The sequence below is a fragment of the Dysidea avara genome, chromosome 1 (assembly GCF_963678975.1).
Source record: "Dysidea avara chromosome 1, odDysAvar1.4, whole genome shotgun sequence".
Taxonomy (NCBI): Eukaryota; Metazoa; Porifera; class Demospongiae; order Dictyoceratida; family Dysideidae; genus Dysidea; species Dysidea avara.
This window is the reverse complement of record NC_089272.1, coordinates 59,769,069-59,794,278: the sequence shown is the minus strand read 5'-3', so window position 1 is coordinate 59,794,278 and position 25,210 is coordinate 59,769,069. Positions and strand designations below refer to the sequence as shown.

The 25,210-nt window shown below is 38.1% G+C and overlaps 2 protein-coding genes across 37 annotated transcripts in view; one reads left to right on the top strand and one right to left on the bottom strand.

The window, feature by feature from the left end:
• LOC136238349 (uncharacterized) overlaps nt 1-25,210 on the top strand; it is a 30,771-nt gene that overhangs the window by 1,938 nt on the left and 3,623 nt on the right. The window contains exons 3-10 of one of the 35 annotated variants that reach the window (XM_066028916.1): nt 8,387-8,654; nt 10,565-10,754; nt 11,049-11,142; nt 11,380-11,561; nt 21,734-21,808; nt 21,967-22,014; nt 22,069-22,114; nt 22,170-22,301. In XM_066028916.1, the coding sequence (XP_065884988.1) occupies nt 8,387-8,654; nt 10,565-10,622 (326 nt within the window). In that variant the 3' untranslated portion in view covers nt 10,623-10,754; nt 11,049-11,142; nt 11,380-11,561; ... (2 more) ...; nt 22,069-22,114; nt 22,170-22,301. Of the gene's footprint in view, nt 1-8,386; nt 8,656-10,564; nt 10,755-11,048; nt 11,143-11,379; nt 11,562-21,733; nt 22,119-22,169; nt 22,309-22,333; nt 22,570-22,642; nt 22,814-22,857; nt 23,106-23,167; nt 23,594-25,210 lie in introns of those variants that run through there. The other 34 variants (XM_066028872.1, XM_066028849.1, XM_066028830.1 and 31 more) reach the window with 34 other exon arrangements.
• Nucleotides 11,184-18,665, bottom strand: LOC136238325 (uncharacterized). Of its 2 annotated transcripts, none has more exons than XM_066028748.1 (7): nt 16,874-18,665; nt 16,775-16,813; nt 16,617-16,721; nt 15,775-16,567; nt 11,591-15,471; nt 11,344-11,538; nt 11,184-11,285 (listed from the first exon to the last, which is right to left on the bottom strand). In XM_066028748.1, exon 5 carries the CDS (start codon nt 14,829-14,831, stop codon nt 13,911-13,913), a length of 921 nt encoding a protein of 306 aa, XP_065884820.1. In that variant the 5' UTR covers nt 14,832-15,471; nt 15,775-16,567; nt 16,617-16,721; nt 16,775-16,813; nt 16,874-18,665; the 3' UTR covers nt 11,184-11,285; nt 11,344-11,538; nt 11,591-13,910. The 2 variants fall into 2 exon arrangements, with proteins under 2 accessions (XP_065884820.1, XP_065884829.1); XM_066028757.1 differs by having other exon boundaries at nt 16,620-16,721.

Here is a 25,210-nt window from a genome sequence, read left to right as displayed (position 1 = left end):
TCATAATAGTGATCGCCTATGTTTTTTGCAAAAATTCTAATAGAACACACACCTAAAAACCACCTTGAAAAGCATCCTTCAACTCAAAACAACCCTCTGGTGGTTCTTTGCAATGAGTATAGCAGTGGCGTAGCCAGGAAAAATTTTTTACCAAGGCAAAGTTATACATTGACCAAATTAAGAGGGTCTATTTCTGACTCAAATGATTCACAAATACTTTTAAGCATTGGTGGTACAGCATTGGCAGGTTGGATGAAGGAACTGAACCGTTTCTGAAGACTCTGGGCATTTTTCTACATGCCATAAGTAATGCTCCAGCATACTACAGTATACCATGCTTCAATTAATAGACTAGTTTAATTGCATGCAACACAACTTACTCCGGAGATATTTTGAGCAGTCAGGCCATCCATGAATTGCATCCATGAGCTGTCATAGTCATGCACACTACTTTTTATTGATCTGATGTGATGTTTAAGTCTGAGATAATTAACTCTTTCTTGTGATGCTCAACTGCATGTGCTAAGCATGTCAAGCTTGTCTGGGGGAATGCTCCCTCAAGGAAAATTTTTTATATGCTTTGAAAAGGCATGTGGAGCAGGCTATTCTTTTTTATCGTAACTGGTAATGCATGATATACATGATCAATTAGCTCAATGTAATGCCATGCAGTTAACTCATTGGAACTTTTGAAAAGTAACGTAAAGACAATTTACATAACTGGAAATGATCAAGCAGTGTAATGAAAACAGTGGCTATACTGTATTGAATGCTCTATTAGAGTATAATTTATTACGATGACTGCTCTATTAGAGTATCTCGATCTTTTACAAATTCAAGCCACGAAAAATAGAATCTATGGCTGTAGTGCTAAGCAGGGCTGGAGCCTATGGTGACATGGTGCCTTTCATGGTGCTGGACCACTTTTCAGCTACTGGGGTACAGTACTGCTGTCTAGTAACGTCTGAGTAGAAAATCCGGTGTACCAAAACTCAAGCCTGCTCGGCCTGTTTTTGAGCATTTTTACCAAGGCAGCTGCCTTGGTTGCCTCAATGGTAGCTACGCCACTGTATAGGACCACTAGTAAGTATCAAGTGAAAAGGAAACAGTATGTGTATTTCAGACAAAACTAAAATATGCCCATTTGTTCATATTATTATTATTATTCATAATATTATTATTACTAGGACCACGTTACATACAACCAAGTACATACACCAACGTTGCAACCTACCCATTGGGCAAGTATAAACAGTGCCATAGGCAGCACTCAGAGCAGTGTGTGTGTACCAATGGAAATGATATATATGCATACGTACACAGGCAAGGGAGCATCAGAGAACCACAATACTAAACACAACCTACACAAAAACCAAGGTATATTGAAAGTAACTATATATTGTAGGTGTGATGTATCTCTGAAGATGACTCAGCAGTGAAGTGAGGCTATGCAGAACAAGGGATATGGTGAAGGCACAATTAACAATTGATCCCAATCAAGCCAATATGGCACAACAGACTCTGTTGTAACTAGAGGCCACTGGTGATGTGCCAGTATATCAGCGGTGTGGCATTGGCACAGTGATCACAGTCTATAATATTATGCATACAGCCATGCACAACATACAGGAGATAGTTACACATTGTTGTATATGCAGCACTGCATCGGCTTCTTGTTTAGCTATTACAGACTCACAGTAGAGTAGTAGTTAAGCTGAGTGGAATTCCAGCCACTAGCAAGCCAGATGAAGGATGAGGATGTATACATTACTCATTACCTTGTTGTTCCTGGTTGTTTATGAGCGTATCAGCTGGTATCCCAACTGGTCATCAGTTGGTTGTTCACTGCATGATGCCTGGAGCGCACTGATATCCTGCATACAAAATACACGGTTACAAACATTTAAACATACTTGTAATGTTGTTGTTTACGTGTAAGGTGGCCTCTGGCTCTGTTGTAGTCACTCTTTGGATCTACTAATCTTCTCCTTCGAGCAATCTGTAATTAAACAACGGTGTGGTGCTGGGCGTTATATAGAATTACACGTACGGTAAAGTCATCAGCACGAACAGGCGTACTTATTATACGGTTGTGCCTTCATTCACAGGCGAATCTATCCCCACTTAGTTCATGTCTCTAGGCCTCGTAGTTTTCTCAAACATTATTTATTCATTCATTATTAATGATGTAATTTTAACCGCATTTCGTATCATGTACCACGGTAGTGGTACATAATAGGGATCAGGCAGAAATTTTTCAAAACACTCTAATAGAACGCGCGCCAAAAGCAGCCTTCCGGGCTTTAGATTTTATTTCTAAAACATTCTAGACCTTTCTTTTGTGTTTACAACACTAGCCAACAAGTATTAAAAGTAAGGAAAATGGTTTTAGGTGTTTTTTAAAATTTTGAAAATGGTTAGATTCTCCATCTTCTTCTTTCTTCTTTCTTTCTTCTTTCTTGTTTCGCGCGCCTACAGCTCGTAGGAAGTAGATATCAGCCCTAAAAACGTATGGCGTATTTAAAAAACATTCGTACCCAGGTCTGTGTGGTATTAAAATCTTCCCTCTCTAATGCGATTGCGAGATATAGAGCAAGAATCACTCTTCGAGACGCCATTCGATCGAGAAGCCATACAGATGATAATATAGAATTGTTTAAAATTCCATTGCTTTAGCTCACAGGACTAAAATGCATCAAGTTGTATCACACTAAACATTAAACATAACTATTGTTCACTGAAACTCGGGTTTTAGACTTCCTTCATTACGAGACAGTGAAGGGGGTGTGGCCCGCACCTCGTCACTTAAACTATTACTGTACGCCTTTCGTGTATACTTTCTATTATATTCTTCAGCTGTTTACCAGCTAAGAGTCGACATAACAAGGCTTGTAAGCTATTGGAACACACTAGTAAATTTCGAATTGAAAAGGGGTGTGTCCCTTCCGTACGCGATTGAAAAATAAAAAGCGGGATACTCCGTATACTCAGCACTTTAATTGGAGTCGACCACGTTTTGTCAAGCGTGTGTTTTACTCGTGTTGAGATTTCGCACCGCTTCGTTGCAGTAAACGGTCACACTAGTGGATTTATCTACTCGTCAAAGGAAAGTGGTATTGTTTACTGTATTGTTAACTGTATTGTTAACTAATTGTTTATTAAACTTATTTATGTAATTGTTTATTGCCAGTTGATATTACAATGGGTTTCTTTATTAAACAATCATGTACTGTTGAACGTATATTTAAGAAGTAGTCCATGTGCATGGACATGAAAAAAATCATGAAACTAGTGGGGCAAAAAAATTATTAATTTTCAACAAGTAGAATAGGGATCAAAGATTTGATTTTGAAAAAAACTGCGTAAACAAGAAGTAATAGGGATGATAATCCACAAAATTCTATGCATCATCAGTTCAAAGCAAGTTATTTGAATAGTGTACACTCAATTTGCGATTCCTATTTCAACTTGTGGTTAAATTTTGTTAAAATGTTGAAATAGGAATCGCAAATTGAGTGTACACTATTCAAATAACTTGCTTTGAACTGATGATGCATAGAATTTTGTGGATTATCATCCCTATTACTTCTTGTTTACGCAGTTTTTTTCAAAATCAAATCTTTGATCCCTATTCTACTTGTTGAAAATTAATAATTTTTTTGCCCCACTAGTTATTCTTAGTACTTGGTTGTATAATTATAATTCTTTCACAGGCATAGCGAAGTTTACAAGGAGAATCCTGGGATAAAAAGTAGCAAGGCTTACTGAATGGATCATTGTGCATGTCCATGACCTATTTTTGATTTCGTTTTCGGATGGCAACAGCCCAAAATGCCATTATGTTCAAGAAGCCATACAAGATCACGCTCAAAATTAATTTTTCTTGTGTGTGCTGCTTGTGGCTAATAGAATCTGTCTTTATTAAACTCAGTATAAGCCAGGAAGCTTAATCTGGGTTGATGACTTTGTTGCAAGGTGGTTTTTTTCGCTCTGTGTTTATTGTATGTGGGCGAGTTATCCAGATTATATACTTTAATAGAGCAGTCATGTAAATACTCTAATAATGCAGTCAAGTGTATAACAACAATCCTTGCACTGAATTTGATAACTATTAAAGGCACCAGTAATGTAAATTGTATCTCATATTGGGAGACTCTCAGTCTATATGCACATTGTAATTTGATCAGTTTCATGTTTGTACTGAAACGTTGATGGCGTTACTATGCAGAATGCAAAATTACACTATTCACAATAATCTTCTTCATAATCCATATATGGATTAATAAAAAGTATACAAACTAGATGAATAAAAAGTTGGATATTTTAAAATGGGAATAGGGATCGCTGAAAAAAGCCACGAAACAAGAAGGGATCGCTAGGGTGGTAATGTAAACCACAAATCCCTATTTTGACTCACTTCAAAATGACAGAGCATGTAACTAAAGATTTATGACAGAGAGTCAAAATAGGGATTTGTGATTTACACTATCACCCCAGCAATCCCTTCTTGTTTCGTGGCTTTTTTCAGTGATCCCATTTAAAATTTCCAAAATTTTTTTATTCATCTAGTATAATGATCACACGGACCGATTACATGCCATAAATTATCAAAACATGGTCTTAATAATCAGAGCATACTGTAAACATGCCCCTTAGCTAAATTGTGATACTATAATGAATCAACACCTTGCACTGTCAGCAAAGATAAATGGACCACAAGTCCATGAAGCATGCACTGTACATATGGAGTATGCTATACAACATCTTATGAACTAAAGTGATGACGAACAGTGAAAAATCAAGATTGTAGCCTTAGTGGCTATTGAGTTACACTTGTGATGTGGGAAGGCCACAATACCTACATAGAACTGCCCTGTAGTCATAAAGGAAGTGTGAATATAATTGGCTGTATGAATAGCATGTTATAGATGTGCATACAATTCAGCAACATCTACAGAGAGTCAAAGTGTCTCCCTTCTGATATCCTAGCACTTGCTTAACCTATTTTCCCACAAATTTCTGTATCATAAGTGAAGCCTGAAAGTTTCAGATTTACGTTAATGTGTAAAACAATAGTGAAATTGAATGATACACCTAACATCGTCTAGCACAGGTTATAAGTAGACTGTACGTATGGAGTGTGCTAAAAAGCATTTTATGGACTAAAGTGATGGCAAACAGTGAAAACATCAAGATCATAGCCTTAGTGGTTAGCAAGTAATACTTGTGATGTGGGAAGGCTGTAATACCTAGAACTGCCCTGTAGTATATGGTTGCATAAAGGAAGTGTGAATGCAATTGGCTGTATAAATAGCATTTTATAGATGTGCATACAATTCAGCAACATGTGAAAAGACTCCCTTCTGTGTCTCCCTTCTGATAACCTCTTGCTCTACCAATTTTCCCAGATGTACATTATATCAAATTATTGTAAACAATAATGAAATTAAATGATACATCTAACATCTAACAAAGGTTACAAGTGTGGATGTGTGTGGTTACAAGATGACTAGAATCACTCCAGTAAGTATAAAAATAAAAGTTAGCTAATACAACAACTGTTAGTTTTACTGAATGTAGAGCTCCAGTTGATCAATCAAAGGAGATCCATTAGCAAAGTTATACCTTGTACATAATCTAGCTTCTATATCATTTGTAGTTGTTCCGGACAACTCACGATAAAACCATGGTTGGGTAGGGGTATCACAACAATTACTAGTGATGCAACCAGATCTGTCCCACAATGGGTCATTGAAGTAATAGGCAGAGGAATTCCATATATCAGCAGCTCCTGATTCACAGTAATAGTTAGTACCCACAAAAGGAGGAGGGGATGATCCTCCACCAACAGCACATGGACAGTTATAAGAATAAGTATTATTATCATATGTTCCAATGGTATAACTCCAAATGTGTTGACGAGGACTACCATAGGTGATGAGTAGACCATCACCATAGTAGCCATCAATTGTTGTTTGACCAGCATGGTGATAAGAATAGAAACCAAATTGTCTTCCCTTCTGATATCCTCTTGCTCTACCACACACCCTCTGGTAATTTGTTCCATTAGTGGAGAAGTAAGCAGAAGAGCAAGTGTACCAGCCATCACTGACCACACGACAGAAACTAATACCAGAGTAAGTGTCTTCACGCCATCCATTGGGACAGTCACCTCCTGCATTGATATTGATATGGGCAATTCTTCTCCATCCTCCTCCCACACCAGCACATGTGGGGATCAAGTCTCCAGTAGTGGTTGTAATTTCTGTCATGTTACAATATGTCCATTGATTGTCATTAATACGGTAGTAACCTGACTTGTCACCAGTTTCAGGATTATTGTTGTAGATGTCCTCACAGGATGATCCAGTATAAGTCATCCCACAATATACCCTGGTGGGACCATCAGTGATCCAGTAATATCCTGATATATCATGGCTTTCAGGGTTCTTATTGTAAATGTCCTCACAAGACTGTCCAGGGTAGAAAGGTGATTTAAAACGATACTTGTTACACTGGTCAGTAGCCATCACCAGTTCCTTAGTGAGGATCACAATAACAAAGTAGTATACAACTAACATTTTCAATAGTATAGCAAACTAACTGGACTAGTGAGCATTACTCTATTATACAATACAATTTATAATAGTGTAAATGATAAACATTGCTCTTGTGTGAGAGGTGCTTGGTGAGGTATGTAGAAGATGCAGTCATAACATGTAGGAGTTGATAATTGCTATATACTGATAAGGAAATTTAGAACATCTACTGGATGTTTCATTTTGTCCCTCACCCTCCACCCTCCTGTCCACTCACTGAATTGACTTTGCCCCTTCTGATAACACTGTCTCATCTCCTCTTATGGTAATAATATAAAACTTGTTACTATTAAATGTTAGAAGGTACACATATCATAATATAACACTACCTTATATGGATGAATTCTAAACAGTATTCATATGGTAACACCTGGGTATACAGAAGTCTTACATATTGCAGGTAAATATAATCACACTTCATGGTATCTTAGTTGGCTACAGTGATGAGAGTCCAGTTACCAATGATGAAGAACTAGTACTATAAGATTATTAATTTTTGTTGCGTGTATTGTGTGGCTATAGAATGTTGCTGGTACACAATTATTACATCATATTCCTGATTTTAGAAGATTCCCCTACTGGTTTACTTCCTGGTTTTGAAAGGCTTCCCTACCATATTTCTGGTTTGAAAAGTAGTAGGACTCACAAGACAACACCACCCACATGTGTCTGGTAGCTTTTCTCCTGGTTTTAGAAGGTTTCCCTATCCAACTACTTGTACATGTACAGTAATTCTTTTGGGAAAGTATACATTAATAAAGTAGGACCCCCAGGGCAAAATTATTCATATGAGAAAGAACTCACTCATGTGACTGGTGGGCTAGCTCTTACTGCATCAAAGGAAAAATGGTGCCAGACAGGCGTAATGTACACCATTACTAGAAAGTTTTGTTGCCATTTCACTTCGTTTTCAGCTTTGTTCCACCTGTTACATATATAAATGAAGAAAAGTATAAGAAGTGTCTCTGCAATCAATCTAGTTACTATGGAAATTATGATTAAATGTTTTCCCTGAATATCAATTACTGGGAAGCAAACAGCTATTCCACTTCATTTAAACACCAGCTGGGTTTGTACCACAGAGTTAACCTTATTCCCTTCAATATTCCCACTCTATTATTGTAAGTAGCTCAGTCAGCAATGCAACTTTCCCCAGTCTTTCTTTAGTTGTGCACAATCACAACACATTTATTCAATGGTAGCCATTGGTTTTTTGCCTCAAAAATACTATTAATGAACAATCAATGCATAGCTTGATTGCAGACAACTGGTAATTTCTGATAGAATTTTCCATTTTACATTGTTCTCTAACTCGGCGAGACAACATGCAGATGACAGTTGCAAGAAACTTCACTCACATTTCTCCAGTCTACCCAGCTGTACATTGGGATCCTGTGGGCCTGGAGTCAACTGGGAAGCAGTCCACCCAGCTGTAACAGTATTGGATACCTGGGGAAGCAAATACCCAACTGTCCTTATCTTGTTTGTAGGTCATTGTGAAATTTTGGGTTCCACGGCCTCCCACCATGATACCTGGATAGTTATCCTGTGGGATATCCCAGGAGGATTTGCACACATAAGGCTCAAGTGCCTGAGTGGTACACAGGAATCTCATTGCTAATATGCTAGGTTGCAATAGCTGGTTTTTGCATATTTGCTGTAGGCTTTGTTTTTGCTTTGTGATGGTATCAGTGTGTGTAAATTTTGTATGTGTGGTTCCTTTTTGGTAATCATGGTAATACCATCAATGTAAACCATAAATTGAATCTCATGTTTTTCTCACACAGGAATGGAACTGACAGGTTGTTCAACACCAAGTCAATATGTAAACCATTTCCAATATGGTTACAGATTTTTTTTCAATTGTTTTCATCCAGACAACCCATGGAATGATGACGTTCCATTCTCTGTTCCACCTCACCTGCAAGACCAATATGACACTTTTGAAGAATTGCAAGGAAGAGGGGCTACTGTTCCCACCAATCAGAATGCAGCAGCAATAGCATCAGTGTGGGGTACAAGTATTAGTAAAGCAGAAACTGATAATCTACTATCGTAAGTCTATCCATGTTGTATAAGCTATATCCTTGCTGGTGACATGTGTTGTATGTTTCATGACGTTGCACTTGCCAGCAGTTGACACTCATGTAGCCCATTGAAGAATCACTAGTTTTTGAACATGTGTGCTAGTCATGTATTGTTACATGTGACCAAATTCACCACATGTAGTCATTGACTCACAAGAGTTCCTGAGTGGCTGCTCTAATCTTGTGTCTTCTCACACATGTGTTCCACTCATGTCACAATTTTTTGTCTCATACTTACATATGCACCTATCTTACACAATTCTATTGTTTTATATTAGACACTGTTAGCCTTTATACATGATAGTCTGCGTGTGTTACCTTGACTATCCCAGTGACCTAATAATGGTCATGCACACACACACACACACACACACACACACACACACACACACACACACACACACACACACACACACACACACACACACACACACAATTTTCAAAAATGACGAGGCCAATTTTTATACTAGATCAGACATGCCAGCCCACCCAACAGCACTCAACACACTTGTTTACACTATGTTGTACAGTAACTACACCTGGTTAGTTAATGTCCTAGAAACAAAACTTTGTCATTATGTGAAGTGAAAACCACAGCCTTCACCCAACCTTACCTGGCCTGACAAATGTCAAGCCATAAAAGGAAATGGGCAGCAATATTGTTAATTGGTCAGCAAACACCAAGGGCGTAGGCAGGGGGGGTTCAGATGGTTCGGACGAACCCCCCTTTCAGAGGTAGAATTTTTAAAAATTAAAAATCACACCAAATCTTACAGCTCTGGAGCTATCCAGTAGCTACTTGCCCACTGGCACTCCTCTGTACTACTCTTGAGGGTCACATCACATTAATGCTGAACCATTGCAAAGCATATCTATTGAATCACGTGATCAAATGCGCACGTGATGCATTGTTGAAATGGCGTGAGTGAAGTGGCGAAGGACTGTTAAATAGTCGGTTGGGACATTATTACAAGGCAGCAGTTGCTAAACTTGAGTGGTTGTGTTACACATGTGTCAGGTTAGCACAAACTGTGAACTGTTGATGTATATTTATTTGATGAATGATTTGTTTGTTACATGTTGTGGACACGTGATGTCTCGAACATATTGGAGTACAAGCCAAGTCTGAAGTTATTGACCATCAACAGGAGGACTGGCCTAGAATATTGTATAGTTGGAAAGAAGTATTGCCAAATAAGGGACTCGAATGTGGAGGGCTTCCGTGTGCTACGAGGTTGAAGTTGGCTGTCAGTATGCTGTCTGGAAGTGAAGATAGTTAGTTTTACAATAGGTTTATAGTTTCTATAAGCTGCATAAACAGCAGTGTGTAGGTTTTAGCTAGTTAGATGCACAAACAGCACCTTTTAATGTTACTGCCTAAGGGCACATTTTGTGTATGCATCGTTTTCGACCTAACATGGTCTAGGGGAAGCACCCAGGCCTTCCCCTTGAAACATTCCACTTTAAACCGAACCCACTTCGAAAAAATCCTGGCTACGCCCCTGAACACTACACACTTGCGCACACTACATGCACACAAACACACACAGAGTAGCACACACACATGTACATACATACACACACTACACAGAGTAACACACACACTAACACATACTACAACTGGGAATCACAATTTATTTATACATTGTGTTAGCTAATTACAGTGATAAGGTGTAAAATAGAATGTTAAATATTATATAACCAGTTTTGTGTTTAAATGCTCAAAGGCCTAGAATATACAATATCCTTTTTTTGCTCAGGACCAAACTCCCAGATATTATCATAAAGATATTGCTGTCGTTCTTGTGACAATCAATTTGGAATCTATAGTGAAGGCAACTGCTGAGAGGATGGTTGCCAAGATACGTCTTTCAACAGGTTGATCTCTCATTCATTACAATTGCTGGCTTCCTTAACAAATACCTTTCCATGGTGAAGTTTGGAAAACCAGAAGTGATGGAGTTGTGTAATTCCCTTCAAAACAGTCTTTCAGTTTTTTCTTCAAAAACGCTGCTCCAATCATAAGTTGGAACGAACATTGTCCCATCGAGTAATCCAACAAGTTGAGGTATATTTAACAAATGATGACTGGGTTACACAATTGGCAATGTCATCTAAGTCCCCTCCAACAAAAACTTTGTTTCAGTAAGCCAAAGCACCAGTCTGGTGCAAACTTGGTGTATCCCACTAAGAGGAATGATATTGTGATGTGATCGTGTAACCATCCCACTAAGAGGAATGATATTGTGATGTGATCGTGTAACCCAGTCATGCATCACCACATCAAATAATACATCATAAACCGGTTCTCATTTTGGCCGGTGCAGTTATCTGCATGTAAATGTACAGATGTCTCTCCTAGGCAGTGACCTTCAAAGTGGTGAAGCATGGAGATGATAGAATTGGCTCCCTTTCCAACATTGCAAGCTTCATCTATCAAGTACGTCATCTATATTGTACCATGGTAACATAGTACATTAAACATGTACATACTTACTTGACTTGGTATGACGTCACGACATACTTCAAAGACTCCACACTTTCTTGGAGTTGAAAAGTATATAGGGACAGGTTGTAAAGGGTCGCTTGGGTAGTGAACCTATTAAATATGCCATAACATAGTATTTGTACAAAAGTGTACGTTACCGTGCATGTACCTGTTGAGCCATATCAAAGCTGTAATGTTCTTCCAGTTTATGGTGTTGTATGTGGTGATGATGAAGGAGGCTCTAGCACTCCATCTGAATTGTGAAGGTGGCTTTCAACTTCTCCCGGCTTGCCTTCCAAGCATCACAATTACAGCTCCTCTCAACAGCTACTGCTTCCAAGTGGGCTTTTGCTGCATCAATGGTCTATTAATGTACAGTATGTCATGGTAAGAGTGCTTACTAGTTGTGTACTTACTAATGATTTGACAAATCGTGGTGTCAAATTCCCCACCACTGTCGCTAAATCGGTTGTCAAGTCCCCACTATGTCCCCACCCCCCCCCCCTAGTAGGGGATTTGACAACACCTCAAGGATGACTTGGATTTTGGTTAAGTAATGTAGTGCAGTTGTAGTTAGTAAAGATTTTAGTTTATGTAGTTAGTTGTAACTCAAAATTAATTTTGTGCTTGCAAATCAAAAAAAATAATTATTTCAATATTGTATAATGTTAGCTAATGATTTAGTTTCAACTCCGACTTCAGTTTTGACATCTAATACAAATGTATATGTCATCTGTGGGTACAGATCATAAGCCTTCACATGATAAGTGATACCATGCATCACAAAGATCACATGCAATCCACAATTCTTGCTGCTCTGATTCTCCTTCATCGTCTCCACATGTAGCACAGTATGTGCTTTCACATTGATCACTATCTTCTCCTTCATCATTGTCACCTGTGTGATGTAAATCCATTTCTGCATGGGTGGCAGCCTCATTGGATGCTGAAATTAATTCAATTTTCTTTGATTTTCTTGTAGCAGGAACTTTCTTTGCACCTCTCTTATGATTTTCCACAATGGTTTTCAAGTGTTCTAACCAAATTTTACATTCTTCCACTGGTAACAGAACTTTTTCTGATATACACTCTATGGTGTCATCATTGTAATTACTAAAATATCCTTTTAGCATTTTTGATGGTGGCTGCTGCAACTTTTTAAGTGCAGCACTATCTGTTACATCTACAAACATAGACTTGTAATGGCCAAAACATTGAGTAGAGCCATTGCAAGTTTGACATGAAGTAGAGCCCCAAGGACGCTCAAGATTAGGCACTGGATAAAGTAGTTCTGTAATCAAGGGACCACCTTGGTACCACCTTAGTGGTTCTGATGGTCTGCCTGCTTGGCAGCAAGGATGAAAGCAAGATTCCTTGTAGCAACAAACCAAATAATAAATGTACTGAGATGGAAGTTCGTGTATAAAGTGAGCATTTCTCACATCCCAAACTTTCTGAAATTCTGAATAGAGTTCTGGGTCATCTTTGCATAGTTGATCTTTCTGCTTCTTCGATCCCTTGAGAAAAACTAACTGTTTATCTCAATCCTCTAGCTCCTGAGCTGCATCGATACCGCGGTACAGTTTAATGGCTGTGCTACCACAAGGACAACCATCAACTCGATCAATGTAAACATCAATGGCATTGCTCAAGTTCACCTTAAGCTTCTGCAAATTGATTTCCCCATTGTTCAGGTCTATACAAGAGCCATTCAATGTAGACGGAATAAAGAGATTTGCATAGCCTAATGACAAACAACCATTTTGTAGTTCCACTCTGTTTAAGTAGCTTGATCCACTGCTACGGGTGGTTACCAGCATAGCAACCTTTTGCTGCATAATATGATGCTTTGTCCAATAAAATTGGACTTCAACATGGCTTGGACCTTCGTCACCAGCCCCATCCACCCTTATACAGTCTACTTCCTTAGGTTTGTTTGTCTCTGTATTAATAAGTATGTAGGACCAGGTGTCCTACAGACCTTCAGCACTTGCGCTGTAAAGCATTAATAAATAAACTAGTGTCCATTTGGTTCTACTTGGGGTACTTTGAGATAATGAGTTACTCTCTAGAATTCCTATGGATATAGTTACATGAAAATAATAAGGAGAAAACATCCTGACCACCTGGTAGACTCCTGTAAGTGTTCGAGCGTAAATCGGATGGCTGCAGGTTCGAGGCTACCTAGGTCCAGTCATGGATTTTTTTCCTTTCTCCAACTTTTCAAACACACCTTAAGTAGCTAGGGTCTTTGAGCGGGCTGTAGGACCAGGTGTCCTACAGACCTTCAGCACTTGTGCTGTAAAGCATTAATAAATAAATAAATAAATACAGATTGAAGTTCTGGAATGATACACAACATGTTTAAATCAGCTGCATGCTGTGAAGGGTTCTTCTGATGAAGTTCAGGAGCCTTAACTACACCAATCCACATCTTCAGTGTAGTTTTAGTTTCACTGAAATTGTAGGAAGTAGTTTGAAGTGTAGAAGGATGTTTATTGACGTAATCTGTTCGTGTAGTAAGAATTTCTTTGTTTGCAACTACTGGGGTAGCATACTGCTTGTTTGTGGTGAGGGTGTCTAATCGGAATCCAGAGGCATCATCACGATTCAGGTTCAGAATGTTTCTTCCATCAGCATACTGCACATCATTGAAACCTTTATACAGGGCAGCTGACCAGTGTGAATCTGGATTGTACTTTAAATTGAATCCTTTCCGTGCCCTTCTTGTTGTAATCATTGCCAAACCCTGATATCTGGATGTCGATTTCCGCCTTTTATTTCGTGGAATGCAAAGCTGGACAACAGTGCCATATGAAAAATGGCGATTGTATTGTACACCTTTTTAAGGTGCTGTTGAATTTTCTGATAAGTAACTTTCTTTCCTACTTTAACATTTCCATCAAATGTAAGCACCCCTGTCCTTCTCCATTGATCTGCTCCTACACTACCAGCTGAAACAAAATCCTCAATCATTTTACCAATGGCAGGGAATTCCTGCTGTATCTTGCTAATACGTTTTGAAACTTTGTGAGTAAGAAACTTCTCTTCTGCAATCATTCTCACCTTCAATCTTTGAGCACGCGATTTTATTGCAGCCCTTTGCTTTTGTACTATCAACTTTCCCTTTTCACTAGTTATACTATTCAAACCAACCAGCTGCTCAGGACTCACATCTGCCTCAGAATCTGTTACAATCTCTCCATTGACAGCCCTTGCTATTCTTTCACTTTCATATGCATCAGATGCAGCATTATGGTAGGCATCCCGGGATTGTAGAAGCAATGTGATCTTAGAGCTTTCAAGATCTAAATTATTATCATGTAAAGCTTTGTTTAAAGTAGCTGCCAAAGCCTCCTCATTTACATTGCGACAGCTTTCCACAATGTTGAACCAATTAAAGTGGCACTTACTCACAATTTGCTTAAACTCTTCCAATTCAAGAATACCTTCTTCAGGAGGTCTATCAAACTCTTCAATCTCTGAAAGGGAGTACAGAGAACTTTCAGAATCTGAAGATATTGCATTATCATCAGGAGAAGTTCCAAATGTTGCTAGCAAAGCTTCATCTTGAGTTTTAGCAAGATCATCAATTGCTTCTCTAATGGCACGAACAGAATTAATGCATGCTTCTTCTTGTTGAGCCTTCTCAGTCATATTCTCAAAACCAAACTGTTTGCGAGCTTGAGTGGGTGTAACTCCAGATGCTTTAAACACTGCATAGCGAATACATTGCCTTTCATGATCAGACTGCGCAATTCCTAGCAACTTTTGAACAGTTGATTTATCAATACACTCTGTGGCAGCTTGTGAACATTTAGTAATGAATTTATCATTACTGACAATTTATCGTAATCTACAGATTGCTGGTGTTCCACTAATAGAGTGAATGCTGTACCACTATTAGGCTGACCAACTCTAATGGATGCTAAGGGTAGCTGTAAAAGCATTCTCTTTGCTTTTTCCGTATCATATTTTGTGTTAGGTGAAACTAATTGGTAAGCTTCACGCAGTGTAATAAATCCCTCTTTTAGTATCGTGTTTGCAACCTTCAGTAACTCAGAACATTTTCTACATGGTTGGTGATGTGTGCGACTGCAGAATTCAGACCTTTCTAAAGCATAATCACCGAGAGACACGCTGGAGTAACAACAGACTGAGACACCACTACAAATATCTTTCATACGTTGATCACTATATTTAGACTCATCAACATAAGTGGAAACCATCTTCTCTAAATCTTGTGATGGACCAGTAAAAGGATCACTACAAACTAACGTAGACTGTAGTTCTCCACCTTGATAAAAATATGTGTGTATGTAATAGAGCCAACACAATACATTATATTATATAGTATGAAATTCAATGGTCCAAATTTTTAATGTATAAAAGTGTGTGATCAAGTTAAGTAACATAAACTGTGTGCTTAATTGAATTAAATTAATTTTATATTACATGTAGTTATTTCAAAGTTCATAACACATGCATGTACACCATACATAGTACAGTTGAATAGTAGCAAAAAAAGCCTAACATGGATTAACAATAAGGAATCACAACAATTATATTTATATGCACAAATAAAATACACATTCCTCACTCTCATCACTCATTTCACAATCAGTAGATGATAAAGCAATTACACTAGTAGAGTCGGCACAATCTGAATCTGGCAATACTTTTAGCTCTTTCTCTTTTTCATCATCTTCTGAACTCTCTGATAAATTTGCTGGGCGCTTTCGTTTGAGTGGTCTAAAAAGAAGCTGGGAAGTGTGTTTAGTTAGTTGAGAACTATGACCAGAAGAAAATGATGTTGAAGTACTTTTGTCAGACTGATTTTGTCCATCTGTCTCTTTTCTTTTCTTATATCACTTTGATTGCTGCTTTTTGCGCTGTAATGATTTTAGCTCCACTTGCTCTTGATAGCACTGAGTTTTGAGAATTGTTATTTCATGTGTTATCTCATGACAAAGTTGGTACTGGCGTGAATTCGTCGCCTGCTCTCTTCTTAATTCTTTAAAGCCTATCTGTTTGTCTATATCTTTCAAACAGCCTTCAAGATGAAGCATCCTCTGGGTCCTAACATATGCTGGTGTGGTCGTTCGCTTAGCCTGCTTGACTGCACTACTAGACTCATGGAACTGTTTTGATCAGCTCTTCCCTTTCTTTTAATTATACCCATCATCATTAACTTTGGCACGTGCAAGCTTTAGCAGTTCCTCTCTGTCATCCAGCAGCTTAGGATTTGCCACCACTAATTCTTCAGAAGCTAAATTAATTGATTGTTGATACAAACTCAGGGGTTTAGAAGGGTTACGGCCATAGAAATGGGACTTGCTACGTAAAAATTGGTCTGTAGAGACATCACTATAAATCCTGGCACTACCATCATCCTATATAATTATATAATACATTGATTTAGTAAATAGTTGTACACGTAACTACATCATTTATCTGATTAGATGGCTCCACTAAATGAAGTCCGTCCTTTGACAAAGATAAAGTCAACCGCGATGATTTTACTGATGGTGCAACTCCTTTTCCAGGCTATGTTGATGACAAATATTAACATAATTTATCACATTTGATATAAAATTTACCTGGGACTTAGATGATTGGGTGCCTTCCTTGTTGGCAGACTATATTTATGAAAAATTTATGGCCGATGAAATTTGCTATAGCTAGCTATAAGTCTTAACCTGAGAAACATCAGCATTATGTGAAGTATTAGTATGGGGAGTTAGCTACAAAATATATCACCAACAATTATATACCACTAATAACTTAGTAGCTATACATTATGTAGTATTTGCAGCTATAGTGTGGCTACACATAATAGCTATCCGTGAAATAAATTTTTTTACCTCTAGTATTTGCAAATTACTGTGGTCTGCAATTTCATCACTAGGGTTAACATCAACAAACTCCCCTTCCCATTCCTCATCCTTTACTTGTAGGAAGAAATGATCTGGCTTTGCCGCCTCGTTTAGCTGGTCCTGAAAAGTTGCGATGAACGCTTTCAATATCTCGTCATTATCGCAATTTCGTCCTGTACTAGTAAAACACAGGCTCCTCTTCCTCCCCTTAAAGAAAATCAGCACTTTCTTAGCCGTTTCTGCGTCAACCATATCGCTATCACCTCTGCTATCTTCCATTGGTAACTAAGCGCATATTTCATACATGTGACTAGTAACCTGGTATACAGGCCTGAAGGTATACACCTATAGCTAGTAAAATTATAGCGAGTGCGATTTTATTATAACTACTACGAAAATCAGTCAGTGAATTGGACAAGTGTCAATTGCCCCGGGGGTGGGGACAAGAAGCAATGTCAAATCCCCACCTGGGATGTGGGGACGCCCGGGGATGGGGCATGAAATTGAAAAGTGCATAACAAACAAGTGGAAGTGACTCCCTCTATAACTAATGCAATTAGGCTTGGGAAACGTGGAGATAGACCAAGGTTACTAAGAATCACTGTCTCCACTGAATCTGAGAAGGCCAATGTACTAAGGAACACATTCAAGTTGCGTAGAGAACAAGAAACCAACAACATATTTATCTCACCTGATATGACACCTAGGGAACAGGAACTGAACAAGAAGTTGCGGCTTGACGTGAAAGAACTAAACAAAGACGGAAACCGATATCAGATAAAAAAACGGCAAGATTGTGCAGTGGAAGGGCAGTTTTAGCTCCCCTCCCTGCACGGATCCCCCATACCCTTGACTTTGATAACAATGTTGAGCATATATCTGATCAGGAAAATAATCCAAAACCCCTTTCCTTTGATTATGAAAATCACTGTACTCCCTCAGATGACCCACCCTGTTTAACTTTTCTAAAAGTAATCAGCTTAAATTATTGTAGCTTAAGAAGTTTAGGAGAAAGAGAGCTGTATTGAAGGCCATGGTTGATGAACATAAGCCTGACATTATTATAGGTTGTGAAACTCACTTAGATGAAACATATACGAGTAGTGAAGTGTTCCCACAAAGTTATTCCATCATTAGAAAGGATCGATGTTGTGGAGGTGGAGGAGTGTTTCTGGCAATATCTCAAAGTATTCCTTTCCTTAATGTGTCAATGACTACTAACGCAGAAATGATCTGGGCAAAAGTTTCCCCAGTACATGGAGAACCCATAAGTATCTGCTCATTTTATAGACCACCTGACAATAATGTTAATCCTATGGAAGATCTCAAAACAGCCCTAAGTATGGTAACCAACGTTAACAATATAATCCTAGCTGGAGATTTCAACCTACCAAGCATAATATGGAAAGACGGCATTGGACAAATTGGAGCAAACCCAGTGTATGGTAGAGAAGTAAATAGTATGTTTCTAGATATAGTAAATGAATTTGGACTTGAACAGCAAGTCTACGAATGTACTAGCACACATTAGATCTGGTGTTTGTATCCCAACCTAATATAATAAATAAAATAGATACAATTCCAGGTATGTCAGATCATGATGCTGTGAGCTTTGAAGTGCTCACTAGTTTAGAAAAGCACAAAATACAAAGAAGAAAAATATTCCAATTTCACAAAGCGGACAAAGATGGAATTATATCAGAAATGCATGAATTTTGTGAAAAATTCTTTGAACACGATCCATACCGTCGAACTATCTAAGATAATTGGCATCTCTTTAAAACTAGTATTATTGATATCATCGAGAAATTTGTACCCACTAAAGTAATTAAGCCTCATAAAGATGTTCCTTGGCTAAATCAGTTTATCAAGCAAAAAATGAGACTCCGAAACAAATTGTATGTTCATGCTAAACGCACACAAGTAGGATCAGATTGGTCCGCATCTAGGCATGTGAGAAACGAGGTTAATAACTTAATGAAAGATGCCTATCATAATTATTGTACACATCTATTTGATGATTCTCATACTAATAATCGTAAAAGATTTTGGTCACTGATTAAACATCAGCGGAAAGACTTCTCCAGCATAACATCCTTAGAAGTTGATGGGCAATGCATTACCTCTCCACAAGGGAAAGCTGAAACATTGAACAACCAATTTTTTACTTTCTTTACAGATGAAAATACTTCATTCTCAAACTTAGAAACCACTTTTCCACTAATTGAAAGTCTTAGTTTTTCTACTAAAGGAATTGAAAACGTTTTAAACAATCTGTCTACTAATAAATCTCCTGGACCTGACTGTATCCCTAACTTTGTACTAAAACTCTGTAGCTGAATCATTGCTCCAGTACTACAGGTAATTTTCACTCAAAGACTCAAAAATCAGACACTTCCTACAGACTGGCTATCTGCTAACATTGTACCGATCCACAAGAAGGGTAACAGAAACCTGGCATCCAACTATAGGCCTATTTCTCTTACATCTACATGTTGTAAAGTAATGGAGCATATTGTATTTCATTTCATAATGAAACATAACAACAATAACATCATCAATAAGCATCAACATAGTTTCAGGCCTTCTCATTCCTGTCAAAGTCAGCTACTGCTACTAACCGATGATATTCTTAAAGCTATGGACGAAAAGAAGCAAGTAGATCTTTTTAGATTTTTGCAAAGCCTTTGATAAAGTGCCACATAGACGGCTATTAAACAAACTAAAGCACTATGGAATTACTGGTAACCTTGTTAAATGGATAGAGCAATGGCTGACTAAAAGAAACCAACAAGTAACTCTAGAAAATCATGTGTCAATGGGGCGTATGTATTTAGCGGATCACGGATCGGCGGATCACGTGATATGCATGCTCAACTCAATTTTGAGCACTGGGAAATTTTTATACCCTAGTGTAACATACAGCATACTGTAGAATTTATATTTTATCCACAGGTAGGAAGCCTGAAGAGATTTCAATCGATACTATATAACTATAATAATTAGAGCGTGCGCGTATTAAAAATTAACACACGCACAGAGTAAGGTTATTTTAATTCACCTTAAAACTGAATCACTGATGTATTCTTTACACCAACACAATACTCAATAGACTAGTTCTGTATTGCAAAAACAAACGACAAAAGATACACGCCAACATATTAGAAGCCTATTCACACGTGAGTGCGCTAGAAGCCTATTCACACGTGAGTACACTATATTTAGAACTCGCTTATCCTACTAGAGTCGAATACAGGGAGTCAGAAACATACAGTTCTCTGAGTTACTTGGCTTCTAATATGTTGGCGTGTATCCTTTGTCGTTTGTTTTTGCAATACAGAACTAGTCTATTGAGTATTGTGTTGGTGTCAAGAATACATCAGTGATTCAGTTTTAAGGTTACTTAAAATAATCTTACTCTGTACGTGTGTTAATTTTTTAATACGCTCGCTCTAATTATTATAGTTATATAGTATCGATTGAAATCTCTTCAGGCTTCCTACCTGTGGATAAAATATAAATTCTACAGTATGCTGTATGTTACACTAGGGTATAAAAATTTCCCAGTGCTCAAAATCGAGTTGAGCATGCATATCACATGATCCGTTGATCCGTGATCCGCTAAATACAGACGCCCTGTGTCAAGTAAACTACCCGTAAAGTCTGGAGTTCCACAAGGAACCGTATTGGGACCTCTCATGTTTTTGTTGTACATTAATGACATTGATGAAAATATTTCCTCAACTGTTCGGCTATTTGCTGATGATTGCGTTATGTATAGGATAATTGATTCCTTAGAAGATTCACTGTGCCTTCAAAGAGACCTCAGTACCATTCTTAACTGGACTAAAAAGTGGCAGATGCAATTGAACATTGACAAATGTGTAGTATTAAGGTGTACAAGATCAACATCTCCCATTAATTATGACTATAATTTAAATGACGAAACTCTTCAAGTAGCAGAACCACATCGATACCTGGGCCTTACTTTTCATGAAAACATGCAATGGTCGCATCATATTCAAGCTATGTGCATTAAAGCAAACAGATCCTTAAATTTTCTTCGGCACAACTTAAGTAAATGTAGTAGTAATGTCAAGCAAAATGCCTACATTACCATCATAAGACCATTGTTAGAGTATGCAGCTTGTGTCTGGGACCCTTATCATGAATACTGAATATATGACATAGAAAAAATCCAACGACGTGCTGCAAGATGGGTCCTTTCTGATTTTAGTTGGTACAGTAGTGTGACAGATATGTTGAACTTCCTTGAATGGCCAACCCTACAAGAGAGAAGGCACATTAATAGGTTAAGCCAATTTCACAAAATTGTTCATCAGCTTACTCCTTCCATACAGCTACCATCTTATTTCTTACCAACTCAGTATCCAACTAGACAGCTTCATCAACATCGATTTATTATCCCAGTCAGTTCCACTGTATCGTATCAGAAAAGTTTCTTTCCGAATACTTTAAGAGAATGGAACACTTTACCTGACAACTTTATTGAAGAGCAATCCACAGAAATTTTTACCAACCACCTTGTCATCACACAATAAATAATTTTATATATGCATATATGTGTTAAATGTTTTCTTTTGTTTGTAATTACCTGGGTCAATTATCAGCTGTGCTGTCTCGACCCAGTATATAATCATAATCATAAACAATTTTTTTCAGAGATACATGACTAAGAACACATAGAGTACATGTGGAGATAAGGAAGGAGTTTACTGACATGGGAAATTAGATCATGTAAGGAAGCCAGATTTACAAATAGGTTACTATATTGTCATTATCTTTATTGGGGTGATATTCTGTAACAGACAGATACATACCTTCAGTTTCTGGTGATCCGATGTGTTAGCCAGTCTCATAATAGATGTACTGTTTTGCTGGCATGTCCAGCACAGGTCACTCCTTGGTCTTCCTATCACAATGTGTGGCAACTACTTCCTCCAGTATATGTACAAAAGGTTTGGTAATCTACAGAAGTTACTCCAGCTTTGCTGCAGCACTCCTGGTAGCATGTCCAAATTTTCTACAGAGGGAGAAGATACGGTATGTACGTATCCTTAATATTCCAATAGTCTCAATTTTAATTTATTTTTATTAGAGTCATCAAAATCTGAGTATCTCAAGTAACTAATTTGGCACCTTATGAAAGTACGTTTTACAATAATGTTATGGTGTGGAAATTTATTCAACTTATGCATATTACACAGATCATAATTACTTGTAATACATGATTATTATTATTCTGTACCCTCTTGTTGTCAGATGTTGGCAACACTTTGACATCATCTCTATTGAATCATACGGCTGGGGAGTAAGATGGTATTCTGCTCAGCATAATTCTGAATAAACTTAAGAAGATACAGAATTGTTCCAAATCTGAGGGCATTGTGTGGACGCTTGAAAGAGTTGTCTTGTCATGCGTTCTTATAGTAAGGCCATTCTCCGAGAAGTGCTCCTTCATGGCTTGCACCTTGTGATGGTTAATGTCATGCAGAAAGGTAATAAATGTTTTTCTACATAACATGTACCCCTTGTGCTTGTAGTCCATGCATGTCCTCATCCTTTTGGCAGGTTTGTGCTCACTGTGTGTGCCAACATTGTCATCTTCACGAATGTTGGAGGCCACATTTCCCAAAAGGACCATGTCCAACTGTATCTCGGCTTAAGAAGAAAACCTGAGCCCTGTTTTCCACATAGTACAGCAACGTAATCAAAGTGCTACAAGGCTTGCCATCAGCTAAGGTACATCCACATGTAGTTTCTACAAATTTCCCACATTTTTCTAGTTCTGCTGCCTACTCTAGACTCTCATCGTTTCAATCTGGCAATCTCTTTTGCCTTGTCTGTAGCTGTTTTGGCTGTTGCTGATGAACCACTGTTAGATGGGGATGCACATACCGTAGATGATGTCATAGCCGACTCCGTGGTTGCTGTTTCAACACAGCTAATGTAGGATGATACTGAGTATCAGGGGACTGAGATGGAGAATCAATGGACAGAGACTGAGGATCTGCCAAAGAATTCTGCATTCCCTGTACGTCAATCAGTGCTACAAAAATACATTAATTAAAGTGCCATTTCTATTTTCCATTCCAGAAAACCATGTGACCACCTTCATCTTGATAGTCATCAACATCACTGCAACTAGAGACTGACATGACTACCCTATGTATTTTTAATGATTGTATGTGTTTATGATTGTTGTACATTCCTTTAAAGCCAACCTACATTCTTGTGGCTTATTCGTCATCGCGAATCGTCATCATCACTTGGCCCATCATTAAAAAAGTCTGTAATAAGCGCCTCAACTTCATTAGAATCAGTGTTGTGTTTGGGTACGGTTTATCCGTTCACCCGTTTACAGCAGATAGAACCCTATCCATGTCCAGCGCTTTGCTAGAAGAGCCCGCTAAGAATGGAAGATGTTGTTACAAATCGCCAATTTGAGAGGTCCGTTTATGACACGGACAGTTGGGCTGGATTAAAGATCGCTTCATAACTTTCGAAGTAGATGCAGTAAGGGTATGTCTTTTTGTCTGTACAATAAACTCAAAATCCCTTAAAAATTGTTTTAGCCATACTGAACAATTTTATTTTCGACGATAAGACCAGTTTTCGCAAAGCCGGTCACTGCATATAGTGAGGGTGCTATCGTGCCCTCTACTGTCTATGGAACTAATTCTCACAATTCTAGTAGTCTAAAGTTAGGGTTTGGGTTCAGCTTATCTTCTTTAATTTAGGCTAGATCATTGTTTTTGCATTTGAAGTGGTCAGCGGGTAGGACTCGCGAGATCGAACTCACTTGTATGCACAACTTTTGAGGGCCAATTGTCTACCAACATGTGTCACTTTGTGTACCTCTGGGCAGTGTGAATTTTTTTGGGCACAATGACTACTGAAATGTGAAAAAAGATAAAATTATGGGTTCTGCTTAAGTACATGCAAGCAGGTGAAGTCCTTTAAATACCATGTGTTATATCAAGTCATTCTTGTGTGACTATCCTTCACTTGCCACAAGTGTGTTTGCACTTGATTGAATGCTTCAGGTATTAGCTAGGCATTCCAGAAAAGACTTACACAAGTTCTTGAAATTTAGCCTATTTTTAGTACAGTAGAACCTCTCTAATCCAGCACCTGCGTAATTCAGAATCCTCTCCAATCCAACCAAAATGTCATTTACCAACACTTGTGTAGAAAACAAGCTCTATAATCTGACATCCCTGTATTCCGTAATCCGGCACAGCATTCCCTAGATATTGTTTTTGAGCTTTGTAATCCAACAGAGAATAATAGCAGCATTAAAAACAACCACAGAAAATAATTTGTAAGCAACTGAAGCATTTAACTAGTTGAGAAAAAAAGTTGTAATACTTGCAAAATTTAAAATTAAGGTGGCGCAAATGAAGCCTTACGGGGCCAATGGAACATCATGTTTGTGGCCATGCACGAAAAAACACAGAAAACTAATAGAACTAATAGAACAACCGAAAGTGCTTCGAAATATTGAAAGGACCAGTTCTATCAGACTGTCAGGCTACTATTGCTGATACAAGTAACGATATTCACATACTAACTTCATCACCTTGTCAAAACTCTGGCAGACCTTTCAACCTGGAAGCAGACCTGGTCGTGAGAAAGCCAGCCACCCATTCCTATGCAGCTGTAAAGCCTACCATCTTTGTGATGGGGCTCATGCACGTATATTTGTTTCAACAAAAAATGTTTTAAAAGGCACAACTAGCTGGCTATATGTGAGTGCAATATGGCTGTTTTCCGCAGCTTATAATATCTCTATGCTATAGTGTAGCCTACTATATGACAACAACCTACTAATTTTGCTCCATCATTGAATTACGTGATATCAGTCTTTCAACTCAGCTGATGTACTGGTTCACCAGTGATTCATTGCCTGAAATCACCTCCCATTTCTTGAGTAATCAGTATCCAGCTGTGGATTCAGTGTTCAGCACAGATTTTCCGCACAAGTACACCTCACGTAAACAACCGAAATTAAGTAATAAACATTTGTAATAACACAACTGGTAGGATTTCACCTATAAATTCTTCGCCTTTCATGTGTGCTGAGTCTTTTCTCAAATGAGCTCACCTTCTAATATGGCTCAGTTCATTGAGTTTGAC

Bases quoted from the DNA above. Each gene is read 5' to 3' on its own strand.
- LOC136238325 (XM_066028748.1), bottom strand. From the start codon at position 14,831: ATGACTGAGAAGGCTCAACAAGAAGAAGCATGCATTAATTCTGTTCGT.